This window comes from Engystomops pustulosus, chromosome 7 (assembly GCF_040894005.1).
Source record: "Engystomops pustulosus chromosome 7, aEngPut4.maternal, whole genome shotgun sequence".
Lineage (NCBI taxonomy): Eukaryota > Metazoa > Chordata > Amphibia > Anura > Leptodactylidae > Engystomops > Engystomops pustulosus.
Genome location: NC_092417.1, coordinates 141,260,483 through 141,281,019, shown reverse-complemented (window position 1 = coordinate 141,281,019; position 20,537 = coordinate 141,260,483). Strand labels below are relative to the sequence as shown.

General features: G+C 40.8%; 1 protein-coding gene across 2 annotated transcripts in view; it reads right to left on the bottom strand.

The window, feature by feature from the left end:
• Window positions 1–20,537, bottom strand: part of LRP5 (LDL receptor related protein 5) — a 93,556-nt gene that overhangs the window by 52,058 nt on the left and 20,961 nt on the right. For both annotated transcript variants that reach the window (XM_072117992.1, XM_072117993.1), the window contains exons 2-5: window positions 10,357–10,750; window positions 5,998–6,195; window positions 4,118–4,314; window positions 2,956–3,087 (exon numbers count right to left, since the gene is read on the bottom strand). In XM_072117992.1, coding sequence (XP_071974093.1) covers window positions 2,956–3,087; window positions 4,118–4,314; window positions 5,998–6,195; window positions 10,357–10,750 — 921 coding nt within the window. The remainder of the gene's footprint in view (window positions 1–2,955; window positions 3,088–4,117; window positions 4,315–5,997; window positions 6,196–10,356; window positions 10,751–20,537) is intronic.

Here is a 20,537-nt window from a genome sequence, read left to right as displayed (position 1 = left end):
TTTACATTATAGATCACTAAGAAACAGGATGCGTCCATCACATGATTATCACATGACAGATTTTTATCTGCTGGAAGCATACAATGCTGCTTCCTATTGCAGGACAGCAAGTAGACATCTAGAAAACTATAAGGAATGGATACAGAAATTATATTGAGAAGAAATGTATCATAAATAAACAAGATTCTGGTTTAAAAGGACACAGTCACCTTATTTTACTCAAAGGATCTTCTACCAGGATGAAGGATTGTAAACCAAGTACAAACAAAAAAACCTATTTGAGATTATGCAAATGAGGGGCTCAGGGTTTCATAGGTGTTAATAGAGCCTGGAGCCCCTCAGGCTCATATACATAATTTTTAAAGCCTTTTTGTAAAAACAAGGGCACAAGAGTTTAAATGAATTGCAGAACCTTTCAGAGGGGGCACACACCAGTAGGTTAGTTTGCTTGGTTCACAATTCTTGATCCTGGTGGTAAGTTTCCTTTAAACTACTAACCCTCTTAGGTAGGGTATGAAGTGTCCTTTCTAGAATTCCCATATTTTATGTAAAATCTCATCCTTTTATTTATGTAAGAAAAACTCCTCAAAAGTCATGTGAGAATGACAAGAATCACCTTCTGCCTGAAATGAGTCAGGCAAGAGGGTAAGTGTCACTTCAGACACCCCTATCTTCTGATCCATAGCACCTAGTCTGATGTGATCAGAGAGAAGAGATTCTTATCTTTAATATGACACCAAAGATGTGGTTATAGGTACTATGACTCTCTTCTAGATGGGTTTGGAGTAGATTTTCTTTATAGGCGTTTATATGTGCATTCTACTTCCATTTCCGATATGCCAACACTATATAGCTTTATAACATACACAGAATCATAGGTTGGCCATACCATGTAGAACAACAGATCAGAGAATAGGTATGAAGTCACGAGGGCGTGGACTGTAAGCCCTTTGAAGAGCCATAGCTGCAATTCATGAAGCAGACATGATGAAAATGAAAGGTGCTTAGCATATTTAATACTGGTATATTGCTTCGTTATAACATGGATAATAGGTTGTCAAGTATGAAACATTTAAAAAAAAATTAGGGGGGGGGAGGGGGATATTCTGCAAATAGTCATAAATGTGGCATAAAATAAAAACTAAAAGTTACCCCCAAAAAACCAAACACTATAGTGGAGTATTTCTTATATATATTTTTTTATTTTACACATGGACAAAATCCTATATTCTGTACAAATTTATATATTTAAGCCAAATATAAATAGATGTATCTAGAGCAGTATTACAGTTTCTATAGAACTAGTCCGATCCTCCACGGATACAATGAATGTTTCCCTGGGACTGTGAGAAAAGTACAGCCTGTAAACTAAAGTTAAGCTTTCTTTTAAAGTGTCACTCCACACCCCAATTTAAAGATTTCAAAAACAAAGGCAAAAAAGGCATTTGCTTCACAGAAGGTATGCATAAATTTTTTGCTAGACAAAAACATCCACTCTGACAATTTCACCCGGGCCCGTAAATTCTGAGAGGGTAGCTACGGACAACTATGGAAGGAAAATAAGCAGCGCTTTGGAGCAATTATACAGACTGACAAATGACTGCAAACCATTGCCGCTGCACAACGGAGCTGTTCACTTGTAAATGAGCTGTCCATGGCCTTGATCAAGAAGACTTGCTGGACGAGGCATAGAAATTAGCCGTTTGATTTCTAAAGCAAATGTTTACAGCTCACAGACATGTATATTAATGGCGTCAATGTCATCCTCTGACCTTGGAACCGCAGAAGAATAGGAAGGTTTAAATGGAAGGGCTTTGTTCCAGTTGTGGGCATCATTGTGTGTGCCTATAGAAAAGTGGGCAGTTCATGGGGTCATTTTTGCCAGAAAACAAAATCTTCTAAATCACAGCAAATAACAAAACTCTGATTTGAGTCATTTACCTACTAAGAGGCAAGTCAAAAATAGATGTTGCCCTTTTACATCATAACGTTCAATTCTGATACGATTTACTCCCCTGATGACAATCAGACTTTAGATATAAAGCAGAACTGGAACGTACGTTGTGTCCTAGCTGTATGCAGCATGTTATAGAGCAAGAGGAGCCAAGCAAACTGTACATAGTGTCCTAGCTGTATGCAGCATGTTATAGAGCAAGAGGAGCCAAGCAAACTGTACACAGTGTCCTAGCAGTGTGCAGTATGTTATAGAGCAAGAGGAGCCGAGCAAACTGTACATAGTGTTCTAGCAGTGTGCAGTATGTTATAGAGCAGGAGGAGGAGGAAAAGAGCCGACTGTGCATAGTATCTGTACCTGTATGCAGTAGGTTATAGAGCACTTATATCTGCACTATTTTGAGACATGTTTACTTTAAAAGAGCTTAATAACTTTGTAAGTGTCATTATTTCTTATGTATGTAAATATAGTATATCAAGCATTATATTACACATCATATTTATAAGACAAAAACATTATCTAGCAAGAACATATTGGACAGACAGACTTGTGGGAATAGGATTTGTTAACGCCTCCCCCTAAATGAAACGTTTATTCCCCTTACAGCAAATAACTGTTAAAGTTTGTATAGGGTAAAGTTAAAACGTTTTCCAATCTGTTTTGTCTCTATGAATTCTTTGTGGTTTTCTAGATCTCTGCTTGCTGTCGTTCCATAGGAAGCATTACTGTGTATAGTCAGTGGATAACGATCGGTTCAAGGCATTTTTTATTACAGTCGCTATGTTCACAACTGAAATGCCTAATGAACCCTAGAAAAAAAAAAAGACGTCCAAACAAAAGCCTGATGGGACCTTTAGGGCTTTGTTGGTCCCAGTACATTTACACATCTAGTTCTCTTATTTGTTGTTGTTCTGCTTTTATAAACGATCAACATTTCTTGCTGTAGGTGTGCCAAGTAAATTACATTCCTGCGATGTGATAAAAAAATACAACAGATTTACCTATTTTGCATGATTTTCCATCTTCCATTAGCATGACACCGGTAGGGCAGGCACAGCTGTAAAAGGGGTCTCTTGGTGACAACAGGCAAAGATGAGAACATCCTCCATTATTGTCATCACATGGTGTTTTAACTGGGCGAAAAAAAAAAATATATCAATATTAGGGACACATTACAATCAACCATGACTCATAAGTGCAACGTTAAAAAAAATTATTTAAGAAGGAAGATGGATAAGAAACATAAGAAGATTACCACAGTCACAGTGCCTGCATATATGAGCAAGTGCCCCTGGTTTATCTATGCTTGAATTCGATGACTATCCATCCTACCACACCATTCATCAGTACAGGCGTGTCAGAAACGGCTGAGCACAACACTGTGCCATCTCCGACCTAGACCGTAAATGGGAGTGCCGTATATATAGCCGAGAAATTTCCAACACTCTAGTGCAGTGGTGGCGAACCTATTGCACGGGTGCCAGAGGTGGCACTCCAAGCTCTTTCTGTTGGCACCTGAACCATCGCCCCAGCACACCAGACAGGACTCAAAGAATTTTCCTGCAATCCCAAACAACTTAAAAGATGCTGCTTTCATTGATATTTTAAAGTGATACTTATAGGCTACATGGGACTGTAGGAAGAGGGAGAATGAGTAGAAAGGGCCAAATTATCTTTGGAGGACCTCCTGCTGGCCCCACGATTCTCTGTGAACAGAGGGACACTGGAAAGAAGCTAAATTGATGCAAATTTTCCATCTTTTTTCTACTATGTTGGTGTCTGCAGGAGGCCAATATGATTGAACGTTGTTGAAGAACAGGGAACAATAAGTTAGTGCTTTATTTTTGGATGGCACCTCACGATAAACGAGGGGGCTTTGGGGTTGCAGTTTGGGCACTCTGTCCAGAAAAGGTTCGCCATCACTGCTCTAGTGCTATAGAATTGTCACAGCCGGTTGGCCATGCATCTCGCCAATCCATCCACTAGTGAGAATGAGACCCCGACCCTTCAGATTGCAGGGGGTCCCATTCTCAGGTGAGCTTCCCTACAGTCAAGCCTTTACTGATCAGCTTGTTATCCCCTACCCTGTGGATACGGAATAAACTTTCTAACTTGGTACCACCCCTTTCAAAAAAAGGTCACAAATCCACAGATAAAACTTACAATGTGGCTGTCGTTCCAGGCTAAACACTTGAATGTCCATTGGAGAGTAGAGTGCGCTAAGGATCTCCCTTCTTTTATCTCCGGTATGCTTATTACAGGCATGTATGGAGCGAGTCTGCCAATCAGTCCAATACAACATATCTCCTGCCAGCGTTAACGCAAATGGATGCGTTAGGCTTCCCTCGACAACCTTTTGCCTGTAAGTGGATTGAGCAGATCACAATGCATGAAAAGACAACCCCCAGCAGATTACCTTAGAAAAAGTTTTTGGCGCACTACTTATGCTTGAGAATGAATGCTGTGAACTTTAATTTCAGGAACATTTACATAACCGAAAATCTAAATATTTCATATTTTTGACTCTTCAAGCAAAACCACAAAAAAACTTAACAGACTTAAGTGTAAAATTCCTTTTAAAACAGGAACGATCCCAATATCTGCCCCCACAGAGAGTGACCCAGAGCTCTGCAGCTGTTTGCTTTATAAATACATTGTGAGACGCTGAAAATTGAATCTTAAAATGTAATTAATGGATTTTATACAATCCTACATTCTAGCATTTCTTCATTTTCTCCCTCTGTTTGCTCTGAGCTAGGACTCCTTGGAATTGTTTTTCCTTCTGTCAGTAAGGTTTGCAGAAGCTAATGTGAAAATTCTTGTGAAATTCCACACCAGAACAGGCTAAACAGTGGTGCTGAACCATGGGAAAGGGTCGGAGTTTGACTTGGTCACCACACCCTGAACTCTGCAGTTAAAGGCACTCCAGTCTTCAGACAGCGGGTTATAAAGTAGGAGCCCAGCAGATTGATATATAGTTTTCCTAAGAAACAAGTTATGCACTATCCACAGATCACGCGAACGCAGAGTCCGAGGTACCTCCATCATACCCCACTTCGCTCCACAACATAAGCGGAGCAGCCAGCCATGGCTGGCTAAGGGAGGTACTTTGGACCTTTTGGACCCCTCCTTTCTCTTGATCTGTAGAGGTGGATAGGGCCAAAATTGTTTTGTGGGAAAACCCGCAAGTCACAACATATAAATGCAGTAAATGGAAGGAACATGATTGTGTATAATCTGCTTGTTTTATAAAGAGCGTCTTGCTTAAATTTGGACTTTACAAAAGGGAGTGTTGCGCTCCCAAAACGTGTTGTCCCTTCCATTAAATGGTTGTTCCGATCTTGGTTGTGGCTGATCTAGTAAAATACGTTTGACAGGAGTTAATGAAACTCCAAACAGAAGTTAAATTGGTCATTTAAAGCAGTATACCATGTCGTTTCCATAGCTCATGTACACTTGGCTTCTTCTGTAACTCCCAGCCCACTGAGCATATGCTAATCCTATCTGAGCTGTGACTGCCTACAAGGGGGACTACCCCTTTAAGCTAGACCCACCACTTTTGTATTGAACATGAATAATCTCGTCAAGTTACTGAAATTGTGTTGGCTATGATACCAGCTTACTACTGGGTACATTTTCTATAGAGTGATTATGCTGTAAATAATTGACAACACCTACTGTGCCATTAAACTCATTGAGGCTACTATTAGTTTGGGCCTTAAAGGGGAGATCCAAATTATCGATACCTATCCATAGAATAGTGGGTTCCGACTCTCAAGACACCCACACCAGCCAATTAGGTCTAGAATCAACAAAGAGAACAGGGCCAGAATCATAGCACTGTTCTACATGTAGGGGCCAGGCTGAGTAATTGCAGCTTATATCCCATCCAAGTGACTGGTACCTGAGAACCGCCCTACACAAAGAAATTGCTATTCTAATGCAGCGCTGGAGTCACCGAAAGGGTGGGTGTCCCCAATTATCAAACCCCCACTGATCTGATATAAATTACTTTCTAAACTAAAAATAAAAGCAGAATTTACCTGAATGAACCATCCAAATTAGCTCTGTGGATAAAACTAAGTTTGGCATCTGCCCAGTACAGTTTCTGCTCATCAAGGTCAATAGTGAGCCCATTGGGCCAATATATTTCGGAGTCCACTATGATTTTGCGGGTGTATCCATCCATTCCAGCCCGTTCAATTCTGGGCGTTTCTCCCCAGTCAGTCCAATACATGTATCTGGGGAAAGAACCGATAAAAAGACTGAGTAACGAGACACAGATGAAAACAACAGCAATGAAACAGGTTACATACACGGTGTTACAGGGTCCATTCAGGAGTTTCATCCACAATGATCCGCTTTACACATTGCAGCAGGAGATTTACACTAGCATAAAAAAAGGGGCCCTCAAGTACTACAGGCAGTCCCAAACTTAAAAACACCTGACTACAGACGACCCCTAGTTACAAACGGACCTCTGGATGTTGGTAGTTTACTGTACTTTAGCCCTAGGCTACAATGATCATCTGTAACAGTTATCAAAGGCGTCTGCAATGAAGCTTTATTGTTAATCCTGGTTCTTGTCACAGAGACCAAAAAAACATTTGGCTGGGGTTACAATTATAAAATATACAGTTATGACTTACATACAAATTCAAGTTAAGAACCCATCATGTACATAACCCAGGGACTGCCTGTATTCATCCAACAAGCAGACAGTCCTGAGCTTCCAACCTGCTCCAGTCAACAAGTTATTCTGTATTATTAACCTTGACCAACTCATAGCACAAAAAAACCAGGAGGAAATATTTTCTTAATAAAAGGTAATCGGCATAAGTTGTGCAACACGAGACCAATCATAGCAAATGATGAGAAAGAGAACAGTAAGTGTTCTGTTGTAAGTTAGTGGTGCGAAAGGGAAGGAGGAAGGAAGGTATGCGGAGGATGGTGTAATGGTGTACCGAGAAGATATCCAAAAGACATATCTCCATGGGAAAGAAGTCCTACACGGAAAACACTGAACAACTATGAGCTCATCTACACACACACACGAACAATTGTATTCATAATTACCTCAGGAACTGTAGTTTTACGACCTGGGAGAGAACAGTGGGTGAGAAGATAAAAGTGAAAGCTTGGCACTGTAGCATCACTCCCAAAATGTCTTTAATTTTCATTTAATGACTCACGGCCAACTTATTCTTATAAAACTTGCTATGAGCACTTAGAAAAAGGTCTTAATGGTCTAAAGTGGCTGCATTAGGAGATAGCCCTCAGTATTACATCAAGAACTATAATGGATTGTCCCAGACGTCACATGCGTAATAAAACAGACGGGCCACCGGAAGCATTAGTGAGACCTCAATTGCTTCAGGAGCAAGGGACGCCCTGCGAAGGGGTCAGTACACTTTTTTCATTCAAATTCCCTCTCCGAAAATCTCAGGCAGAAAAGCCCTTTACAGGTTTCCCAGGAATTACTATTAAAAGGCTGCATTCACACAACCGTAGGGGGCATAGACACGGCCGCAAGCTTGCGGTCATACATATGCCCCCCCCCCCATAGGCCGGCAATGGACGCATGGAGCAATACGTTGCAGCTCACGTGTCCCATCTTTTCCCGAGTTACCGCGCCGTGCATCGCTATGGAGAGGGGAGGGGTCACCACTCCTCCCATCCAGTGCGGCGAACGCGGTCTAACAGAAAACTGAAACAAGTTTAAACTGATCCCAATTTGTAATGGTGTTTGGAGTTCTGATTGTTGGAGTCTTATAGGACCTCAGTGAATCTCAAGGAAAATCTACCAGTTCAAAGCTCACTGGACACAAACTAACTTTCCATGTGTCAAAGATCTCCAGCGCCTTCTAATGATCATGGCAGATTTTTGGTATTTCACTTAGAAATGAAAGGCAATGAAATTATTATTTTTTGGCCAAGCAATTTCACTAAGTTAAAACTATTTTACATAAGTATTGGCACTGTCAAGGATAATTATTACGGTAATTCTGATTAATTATTACAGCCATGTTCCAAAAACGTATGAGGCAAGTCTATAAATTACATAATGGAGCTGCCAAAAGGAAAAAAAAAGGTTTGTCGGATAGCCAAAAATCAATTGCTAGGTAAACCATTACCACAACTGAGGATATAAAAAGTTTTGCAAAAATTACAATAAATCTGGACAATCTTAAAATCTCACTAGGTCCTCTCACTTCAGAAAATAGGAGATCCTCCCCCAAATAACCATCATGCTCACTATTGAGTGACTGTTCTACTTATCCAGCTATGGTGATTGACTTTCCAAAGTTTTTGGATTCATTATAGTACAGCTGTAGTGACAAGTTCACAAATGGTCTCCTTTAATAGGAACCTGTCAGCAGAAAATGACCTAATAAACTGCTGCCAGTATATCGTCCAGAAGATAACACTTTCTACAATGAGGCCTTCTCCTTTAATTCTTCGCTGTGCAGATGGTCTCCGGACTTGAAATACATTACAATTATAAATATGAAGACGACTCGTAGGGCTCAGAGCAGTACGAGAGACATGTTCTGTATCTCGTTGTGCATACGGCTGGGGACCTGGTAGTTTGAGAAACCTCACTAACTGTGGTTGAGCTTAAAATAGAGGCCCCCTCTCACTAGCATATGTTCATTCCCCACAAGCCAAAATGCAATGTCAACAATCTCCACAAGACGAATCTGTTTAGAGTAACTTTTGTCAGGGCCGAGGAGATCCTCTATAAACAGAGAAATCACTTAGCATCACCTTGTGTACCTTCAACACAGTGAGAAGAAGCGGCCATGTAAATTAACATACAGAAGGAACTTAAAGGGCACCTACCACCACAAATCTACCTACCTTATATACTCGAGTATAAGCCTAGTTTTTCAGCACAAAAAAAATGTGCTGAAACCCCAAACTCGGCTTATACTCGAGTAAAAATATATAGGTTTTACCAGGTTTTTGTGGTAAAATTAGGGGCCTCGGCTTATACTCGAGGTAGATCGGGTGGTAGGTGAATCAATGGGACGTGAGGATAGCCCTTTTAAGGGCTAATCCTCACGTCCCCGCACTTTTTTGTAAACTTTTATTACCCTAATATGTTAATTTTGTTATGCGGCTACTTGGGCGTGGAGTAGCCGCATCTGAGGTTACACGAGGCGGCTACTCCACGCCCCGGTAGCCACTTTACCCCTCCTACTCACCGTCTGCGCGGGCCTGCTGTTCTGCGCATGCGCAGACGGAAGGATCGGCGGACGAGGGCGCGCAGCTGCGCGCCGAACATGGTGAGTAGGAGGGGTAAAGTTGCTACCGGGACGTGGAGTAGCCGCCTCGTGTAACCTCAGATGCGGCTACTCCACGCCCAAGTAGCCGCATAACAAAATTAACATATTAGGGTAATAAAAGTTTACAAAAAAGTGCGGGGACGTGAGGATTAGCCCTTAAAAGGGCTATCCTCACGTCCCATTGATTCACCTACCACCCGATCTACCTTTATAGGTAGATTTGTGGTGGTAGGTTTCCTTTAAAGACTTTGGTTTTAATATTTATGGAACTTAAACTTAAATACAGGCAGTCCCCGGGTTACATACAAGATAGGGTCTGTAGGTTTGTACTTAAGTTGAATTTGTATGTAAGTTGGAACTGTATATTTTATCATTGTAATCCCAGCCAGAACTTTTTTGGTCTCTGTGACAATTGGATTTTAAAAATGTTGGGTTGTCACAAGAATCAATATTAACACTAAAGCTTCATTACAGACACCTGTGATAACTGTTACAGCTGATCATTGTAGCCTAGGACTAAAGTACAATAAATTACCAATATCCATAGGTCCGTTTGTAACTATGGGTCATATGCAAGTCGAGTGTTCTTAAGTAGGGGACCGCCTTTACCATTGTTTTCTTAACTAAACAAGACAGAGAAAAAGAGAAAAAAATACATCCTTCACTCTCTGCACTTGGGTGTTTGGAGCTTCAGGACTAGTTGGCCATAATGATCACAATGTCGATAGGGTTGATAAAATTGGATACCAAGGGCTACAGCTTGAGCTTTGGTGCCCTCCAGAGAGGCAAGTACAGTATGGTTTTTTAATCTACATTTTAACAAATAATAATTATTATTATTCTTTATTTATGTAACGCACAGATTACGCAGCGCTGCACAAAGCTGCCAAAATGGTCCCTGTCCCCAAAGGAGATCACAATCTAATCAACCTACCAGTATGTTTTGTAGTGTGGGAGGAAACCAGAGGAAACCCACTTGCCCATTTCCTCCAGTTACAGAAAAGGTTGTATATTCACATTTACGAATGATACACTTTTCATGGGATTTCCAATTTGCAAAGCAAAACCCCAACCAATCGAAAATAATTCTGACAACCATTGAACATCACCTACCCATGAGCTGGATCCAATGCTATGGCCCGGGGCTGGTCCAAATCTTGCCAAAAAAGGACTTTTCTATAAGTGCCATTGAGGTTAGCAACCTCTATCCGGTTGGTTTCAGAATCTGTCCAATAAAGTTTTTTACCAATCCAGTCACAAGCCAGGCCATCCGGTGATACCAGGCCAGAGATGATGACACGCTGCGAGCTCCCGCTCTGGTTATACGAGATTTCTTTTATCGACTCCTCGCTGACATCTGTCCAATAAATGAGTCCTTGAGAGTAAAAGAAATCCACAGCAGCTGCGTCCTCCAGGCCGCTCACCACCACCACGGAATCCAACTTTGCTCCCTCAGGATCTACCAATCGGACGTCTCGGCGGTTGGCAAATAGAAGTAAAGGGGATCCTGAAATTACAAAAAGGTATTACCATTTTTTTTTTTCGCAAAAAGACACAGTTTTGTCTAAACATTCATTCATTCTATGCAATAACTCACTGGCTTACAAATAAAGTCCAGCTATATGTGAACACAGCATTCTATAGGTCAATAGCTTATGGATATACATGTGATGGAAAAGCCTTTACCAAATTCAAACACAATTTAACCTGAATACCCCATGGCATCCGTACCTTTCTTACCCCCATGGCATCCGTACCTTTCTTACCCCCATGGCACCCGTACCTTTCTTACCCCCATGGCATCCGTACCTTTCTTAAAGGAGTTTGCCCATGGAAGAAAGCTCTCAACATTTCAATCCCCTAGTGATGTTTACACAATAAAAGTCATTTTTAATCCCCTTACTTTACAATTTTACTCAGTTTTATTGCCATGTTACCGCCTATAACTCAGTGATATACAGTGCAAGAGTGGTAATCTCTAAGCAGACCCATTATGATCCCTGTGTGCTATGAGATTCAGTGTTATGAAAATGTACTCAAATTATCAGGGTGCAGGTTTATATAAACACTCATATAGCTTCTGAACTTTGTACTGGTATGTGACATAGAGACTGATCAAAGATGAGAGATGATGAGATCCATGACATGGCATTCTCAGCTCTGCTATAACAGTGTTTCCTCCGTGTCCTCCCACACTCCAAAACATACTGGTAAGTGGATTAGCTTGTGAGCCCATTGGGGACAGGGATCAATTTCACAGTAATCTGTGTGCGCTATATAAATAAAAGGAATTACTATAACAGCCATGACATACACTATTAGCTCTGCTATATGCCTGATAGACCTTATCTGTCTGTAGCTTGCAGCTTTACTCTCCTCACAATGTGTTGCTTGCCGGCAGTAAATCTGTGTGTGTGAGCTTGTCTTGGAATGCAAGGTTGGGGGCTGGAGGCAGAAAGGAGCTCCGTGCAGAGTCAGACAGAAGAACATTATGTCCTCCTGACCCTAAAGTTAGAAGATTCATGGTCCGATACAGGGGTAGCTGAAATTGTGTACAGCAGGACTGATAGAGGCAGGCTGGAATAATATCTGTGAAATGCTGTATTTTTGTTAACAGTGAATTAGAGAATGTATTATTTGGTTATCCTGAGTATATTTAGGAATCTTGTCTTAGTGGGAATAGTATCATACCCATTCCCCTGCAACAGATTTAGCACTCTCCAGTAGTTTCAGTGTACCCTCTTACGTTCTGTATTCCTTTCTGCATCTCCACAGTTATAGTGCCCTCTTGTCCAATAGCTTCAGTGCTCCCAACCCCAAGGACACCGGTACAGTTGAAAGAAGAGGAAACTGAATGAAGTGTTGCTTTAAAATAGTGCCGAGCATTGCGTGTACTGTTGTAACTGGACTGCAGGAGGATTTTGGGAGCCAAACAACCTGTCTGGCGAACTCTGTGCTGGGGCGACAATGCACATGCCCACCGAGAGCACCCATGCCATAGGTTCAGCAATCCTAGTCTAGGCCCTTATTTTTTGCAGCAATTGCATCATTTTCCTATGGTAAGCCATGATTTCCTGGATCTGTAAGTAGTTGTTCCCGATTTACCATGATGCATTTTGATGGTAGATTTCATTTCACAGGAAAACCTAAATGTAAATCTAAATTGGTTTGGTTACCCGTGCAAAGGGAACACAAAGTACCTGCGGTGGCACAAGATGAAAAGAAAAGATACAAAGTGAATGAACAAGTGACTGATTACTCATCCGCACTGTTTACACATAGTAGGATATGGCCTACATGGTGTAAAATATAATCACTGTACAAAGTTCATTTAGGGTTTTATCATAAGCATCCGGTAATAAACAAAAAAAATTATATCAAACATAGGGCGAGGTGCAACAAGCAACCAGACCATGAAAAATGTCACACACAAGACTACATGTAGTCCAAGTGTCAATGGGCGGCTTCGCAAACACCAATCCGAAAGACTGAATCCACATCTAGCAATAGGGCTGGACCTATGGAAATTAAAAAATGATGGCTACAACTTCTATCATGCAACGAAAAACCATCTGTGACAAGCGAATGACTGCAACTCATCGCGCCGTGAGAAATCGTCTGTGAAAAAACTTGGACATCAACATCCCTTTAATCATGGCTGACGTGCATAGGGCTCCCTCGCTTTTTGTTTTTAAATGGACACGTGCCATCTGTAATTTTTTTTAAAAGGATCAGTTAAAAAAAGTTATTTTAAAAAAAGTGTATCCTAACGAACAGCACTATCCAAGAGCTGTCCTGTTTTGTCACTGATCCATTGACTGCTATTGGACAGATCTGACGAGGACATGCTTTACTTTTTGATGGAACAGATACAGTCTTTGGCTAGATCCATTGAGAAGAACTGCATTTAGTGCATGAATGTCACGTGGAGCTGCCCTTACTGGCGGGTACTAGCCTCTGCATACCAAAAACACCTGTCATTATACAGACCTTCTGACTCAATTGTCTCACCATCACAATTTGACCTTTGTCAAACTCCCTCAGAGGCTTACACTGTTACCTGGGTTTCCTACTTCCAAAATATCAACAGGCCTATAGAAATAGCAACCAAATTTATTTCAACTGGCAACAAGCACCATTATCATTGGCTAATCCATGTTACATTGACACGGCCTTATAACAGTAATGGCTGGTTGGAATATTTACACACATAAAAAGGTGGAGGTTCATCAGAAGGGTCTGAGGTAAAACTGTTCTAGTTGCCCATGGAAACCAATCAGAACTCATCTTTCAACTTATAAAACAGCTGTGGGAAAATGGAAGCGGAGCTTTGATTGGTTGTTATGGGCAACTAAAACAGATCCGCTCCTTCCGATAAATCTCCCCCATATACTATTAACAAGATTTACCAGAAGTGTCTGAGATTGGTAACCAATCAGAGCTCAGCTTTTATTTTTCCACAGTTGTTTGTAAAATTAAAGCTAAGCTCTGATTGGCTTCCATGGGCACCCAGAACAGTTCTGCTCTCAGACACTTCGGATAAATCTATATCTCTATGGCTGTACACGCATAGTAGTTTGTGTGCCAGACAAAGCAACTCATGCGGCCAACATGTACTCAGGTGAAGGCGTTATGCAGTCAACTAGTAATAATGTAGGCGGCAAATGAGGGAAGAAGGCAAAAAGCCAAGAGCTAGACAACACTTGTACTATTAAAGTGAGAGCACTGAAGAGCAAACGGTACATCCACGTTTACTAGATTTCTCCACCAAACAATTCATCATTGTTATACAATTCACAGTGTATCTTTTTTTTTTTTTAAGTTCTCTACGAATTGGAGCGATAAAAGGGAAAATCAGAGTACACCTGGTGAGAGAGAATGTGTAATCTGCCCCCAAACAATGATCTCATAGATATCAGGCTACACAGGCTGCAGGATAACGGGGGACGTGTCCCGAGACCAATGCATGGGTACTGGGGAAACATCAGTACACACCAAAATTGGAATCAACAGAATCTGGTGGTTAAGCAGGAGAAGCAGAGACACAGGGAGAGAGGCATCAATGCTTCTGGTGTAAAGCACTGAAATGAATGCAAATTGCATACTGCAGCTACACCACCTCCACGTCATGTAGGTGTGCCCGTCAGTAGAGTGGGTGGGTGGGTAGGCATGGGGGGGGGGGGTAAGGTAAGCACATTAATGGGTAGGCAGTTGGACCCACAATCGTCTAGTTATCCTCTATCCTGTGTATTGCATACAACTTCTAAACTTGGGGCAAAAAAAAAATGAAATAAAATAAATAGTACAACGTTCATTTACCCAACAACTGAAATACAGGAGGGTATATAAAACAACTCTAAAAAAAAAGATTTCATTTAAATTATAATTATTTCAGCAACTCGCACGTGTCTCTATGAATTGAAAGCTATGCACCGTCAAACCTGCTGAAAACCTCAAGCTAAAATATCTAGAATGGATTATAATCAAATAAAAGTCGATCAATAGGAAAAAAAAAAACAAAACATAAAATTACGTAGTGTTCATTACTAAGTTATGATGGGTAGGGCACCCAATAATACTCGGTACACGGGAGCTTGTCAATCATGTAGGACAGGCCGTCACTCAGAGAGTATGCCTCGTCTTCAGACTCCTAGTGTATCACTAAATGACTGACAATCTTCCATGTCAGCTCAATAATAGAGGACAGGCTGTCATTCACAGATCTTACCTTACCTGCAGCCTCGGGATAAGTTATAACAATCTATGAGAACAGGGCCAGTAAAGAAATATATACAATGTGTCGGATTTACTTCAGACTGAATGTCCTCAATGTGAACAGCGCACAAAGTGCAGTCCTCCCTTTGAGTGCATACAAGGTAGATGCCAGTTCTAAAATCAAACATCTATTGTTTGATCAGAAGCCACTGGCACTCCGGGTTCTTTATACTTCAAGCCAAGGGGGAAAACAAGGCTGATCAAAGCGCGCAAGCACGGGGGAAAGACATCACTGCCAGTCAATAGTCTGTGCAAGACCCAAACATCTGGATTCATCATGCATGAGTGCAAAAACAGTAAAAACACTTTCATTAGCTCAAAAAAATAAAACTAGGTGTGGATTTTCCAGGAGGAGAAAGGTGTCAGGAGTCTCTTTACGCCGCTAATATTTTATACAATGAGTAGAACACACAAAAATACTCTATCTGGATATCACCATTGTTCTTGCTTTTACTATGGGTGCAGGTGGTAGATGACACCCTCCCCTTTATACTCCGGTGTCACGCAACTGCGAAACAGCACATTTAACTTGAATACTATCCCAGGAAAACACCGGCGTACAGGCAAAGAGTTCCACAAAAGGAATCTTGCTTCATTGTCTGCAGGTCATTAATTCCAATTTTATTCAGTATCTAAGGCTCTTCCTTACTATGGTGGTCTACAAGGACTATATGTCAGAAGCGGGACTGCAATGTTAGATCCCCCACTCACATTTCTATCATTTATTATTTTTTTCTGAAAAACTTTTTTTTTTTTACAAACATGATAATGGTTACTCAATGAAAAATCCTTACTTATTCCTTATGGGAGCAGATTTGACTTCATGTCTATGGGATGACATGATGTCCATAGAGGGGACACATCATGTGAACCAGACGGCCAACTGGCCTGCTTGCTATATGATCAACGTCCCATAGTAACGGAGACAGATGCTAAAAGAGCTCCAAAATGCACCAGGGAGGAAACTGTGATAACTTCACAGAATATTGCTTACATAAAACTAACAAAAAATACATGGTTACATGTTCTAGTCGTGGAAACTATGTGTTGAAAAAAAAAAAAAAAAAAAAAGTTGGTTTGCAGGAGGCCTTTAGCAGAGATTCAATGCTGAATATGTATTTAAAAAAAAAAAAAAAAAAAAAAAGATTAAAAAGGGGTTGTCCACTTTCAGTAAATAAATGATATATACAATTTTCCAATATACTTACTATATCAACTCCTCATGGTTTTATAGATCTTTGCTTCCTGTCGGCTTATGGGAAGGCTTCTATGTTTACTTCTTCGGGAACAGAAATTTGTCCATAGTCAAGTGGTGTCACACAAGTGCACAGCTCTCATTACTTTCTGTGCACTTGTGTAACATCACATGACCAGGGAAGCTTTCCATAGACTGACAGCAAGCAGAGATCTAGAAAACTGAGGAATTGATACAAAAAGTATATTGGAAAATTGTATAAGTGATATGGTGTAACCAGTCGTGGGGCACAATTAGTGTGCAGCATTTTCGCCCAAGAGTCAGAACAGAAGTCTACTATGGTGTACAGCCCCGCAATGCAATAATGTTTATGCTCGAGCAGCAATAAAAGTTGCCGTCACTGGATCAGCCAAATATTTTTCTTTCCACGATAACCAATAGCTTTAAACAGAACAAAAAACACTGTAAATAATAACAAGTGAGTAGATCGCAACACGCAAAACCTGGAAAAACAAGTTACAACAATTAGTGAAGGCAGCCATTCTGGAACAATAGTCTCTTATTTCACTTACTGCCTCCAATCTGTTCACCTTTCAGCGGATGCCGAAAAAAGACATTCCATTGAGAGGGTGGGAGGGATGGGTGGAGCGCGCCAATCTTCAGTGCATGGTAAGCCACAAGGTATGTGTGAACCTGATCACACAATATACTTGAACCTAGAGACCTGTTCATAATAAGAGCAGATGGGCTTTGTTCTCTCTCGGAAAAAAAAAAAACAATAATAAAAAAATTATAACAAGGAAATCAGGTCAACGATGACATCAAGAGAATAATTTCTGGGACCTCTTACAGTAGCACATATTCCTACTAGTAACCCACATAAAAGTAGTGATCAGATGACAAATGAGATGAGCACTAGGCCATTCACACAGGCCATGACTTCCTGCAATCCACTTCCACTTGTTGGCTTAAAGGAAAATCAGCCACCAAAATCCATCACGATAAATCAGGGACACTTACTCATAGATCCAGGTACTGTGACTGCAGTAATCTTATGTTTGTGACCCATGGCCTCCTTTCTCTGTAAACTCAACTTTTACATTTATGCTAATGAGCCATAAGGGCTCTGGGGGAGGGGGCATTACAACATGCCCCTCTGTACTGCAGCTTCGCTGCCTGTTATACTGTGCAAGGAGCACTTCCTCCTGTGTGCTGAATTTTCCTCCGCTGATGTGAAAATACAGAAGGCAGTGTAACAGCCTGTGAAGCCAGAACACGGTAGAGCTCTTCTGGTTTATTGGCTTCATCAGAACGGAATAACAAATATAAGAAGAATATGTCTGGATCTATGAGTGAATGTCCCTGGTTAACATGCTTGATTATGATGCTAGATTTCCATCAAGCAAAAGAGCCTGTGGATAACTTGGATTCTATAACATTCAGCGTAACCTTTTATTACTGTAGCAAATTATTGCCCACCATAGGCCACTTCAGAAGTGAGGACTGACAAAACAAAAGAAATGAATGTATACTGTAGATCATTCTTCCTGGATAAAAGGGAAGCGCAAAAGAGTTTGTAAAGAAAAGGCCATAAGGTAAGATCTGTTCACAAGACTCCTTTATACAAACCCTTTCAGTCGAGAGCCAGAATAGAACACCATCCAGCTTCTTGGATTACCAGGAAGGCTTAAGAAACAGACTAAACTGCCACATTCAGATGCAAAAATGGGGCCCAGCTGTTATTTTTACGCATTGGAGATGAAAGACCTGCTTGAATAAATATTTTTGGAGCCCATGTTAAGTCTAATATGATCTCCAGACACATACTAACCATCTCAACACCAAGGAACCACTTAGTATCATGTGTGTAAAGAAAAAAAAAAAGAAAGAAAGAAAACAACACACACCACACATTAGTAGGGAGTACTATCACTCCTTCTACAGCAGTTTTCTGGCGGAGAAGCAGTGAAATATTGCAAACCCGCCACTTTCACGCCATGTGGGAATGGAGAGGGCGGTCGCGGGACCGCCTGCGCTCTTTTGCAACTTGGCCGACATGATGTATCCGACACGAAGTGTAACATATAGTAACTGAAGAGCAATTACACAAAACATGATAGAAGGGAACAATAGTAAATAAGAGGCTAATGGAAATAAACAAAAAACTGAAAATAAGCTAAATCGAGGTACTAAGATCTGGAATGGATTGCAGACTTTTAAAGAAAGTCTACCAAAACCTACTATCAGAAGTAGAACTGATGGTAGATTTGTCTTGCCTGCCCTCTGCCCTAATCTGTAATTTAATAATCCTAGAACCTAATTTATTAAAATTTATTTTAGTAATATAAATACAAATTACCTGCAGAGCCTACTGGGGCGTGTACTAGCCCAGCCCGGGCACTGGGAGCCAAGGCTACTCCACGCCTCAGTAGCCTCTGCAGTTAATTTACATATTACTAAAATTAAGCTTTTTATCAAGCTAGGTTAGGTTTTAAGATTATTAAATTACAGATTAGGGCAGAGGCAGACAGGAGGAATCTACCAGATCTACGTCTGATATTGCTCATGGTAGGTTTCCTTAAAAAAAAAAAAAAAAAACCTGCCTTGTGAATTAGAACATGCAAAAATTTGGGGACAACTTTATAACTCCCCACTCCCATTCCATTGCCTTCAGTAAGGTCATAGAGATATTGGACTCCCATTTTCACATTACATTTTTCCCAGTACCTAGGGCAACTATGGATATACAGGGTGCAGCTGTCAAGCCCAGCACCCAGCAGAGCAAGGTAGTACAACTTCGGAATCTGGTACCGTAGTGATGGGGTTTCCCAGGAATCCTATAACCATGTTGTCCGCATACTACTTTTTGAGACTTCTTTGCCGCAGTAGTCTCAACTGAGGAAAAAAAAAAAAAAAAAAAGAGGCCTAAAGTGGACTTTCACCTGAAGACCATGTGTGGTGAAATTTAGTGGTAAATTTTGGTGGTATTGTTTTGTAACTTATCTGTCCTAGGGTAAAACACTTGTGCAATAGAGCATGAAATGGAACATGACACAATCCTCAGAACCATATCTGACCACATCTCTGTTATACTTTGTAAGAAGCCATAATAAACCTTCGTGTATGCGTTGTGATGCCAAGTATTGGCAAGACCACAAATAGTCACAAGAAAGCAAGAATAAAATAATTTCCAAAATGTGTTTGTATACAGAAACCGTGACAAGAAACCTCCATCATTCTCCAAGGGTGAATCACGAATGTATTAGAAAATCCAGAAGACCGAGGTGCCTCCTCTCCAGATGTATAATGAATTTATTAGATCTACATAAACAAATGTGCCTGCAAAAGTCCAGGCCGTAAAATCTGTGTTCCATTAACAAGTCAAGCTATTAAAAGAAACATCTGTGCAAAGTCTGTATCCCAGAAAGTAAAACAGGATACCACATTGTCTAAAAATACAGCAGAAACCAGCAGTGCCACTATGTTTATTGGCTTGTTAAGCTGAATGAACACAGGCTTTGTGTGGCAACGCGCTGCCCATCTCTGCCATGTTACAGGACATTCCCTCCTTACGTTGTAGGGGACAATCCAAAAAAAATGTATTTTCTGATGGGTTGGTTCGACCAAGAATCTCCTCAACCATAGTCAAAAACGTAGCTCAAAATAGCCAATCAAGGGCAGAGGATTTCAAGCATAAAGTAACACAAGAAAAATTTAGTATGAAGTTTTAAAGGGAACCCATCACCAGATTTTCTCAAATACAGCTAGTGACAACTAAATGGTTTCTCATACATTTCCCATAAATCAACTTTGACATCCATGGAGAAGAACCATTTTGCATTTATTGTACAAGCATTTATTTTGGGTGGGTTAATTTGTGTCAGGTTCCCCTTTCTTACACAATCTCAGGTATTCTAATAATTTCCATAGGCTTCTGAGTGAGCGAGTGGAGTGAGTGTGGTATAAAGATCTTCCTCAGCAGTTCTGTCCTTAATTGATGACACATAACATATACATTACAATAATAGTAATAATTTCTTTATTTATATAGCGCACACAGATAACGCAGCGCTGCACAGAGATTGCCGAAGCGGTCCCTGTCCACAATCTAATCAACCAACCAGTAAGTTTTGGAGAGTGGGAGGAAACCGGAGAACCTGGAGGAAACCCACGCAAAGAGAGAACATACAAACTCTTTGCAGAAGTTGACCCTGGGACTTGAACCCAGGACCCCAGCGATGCAAGGCATTATATACAAACTTCTTTGGGGAGGGCACTTCACAGTTAGTAATGAGTGACTTCATAGACGATTGGTTGTCTCATC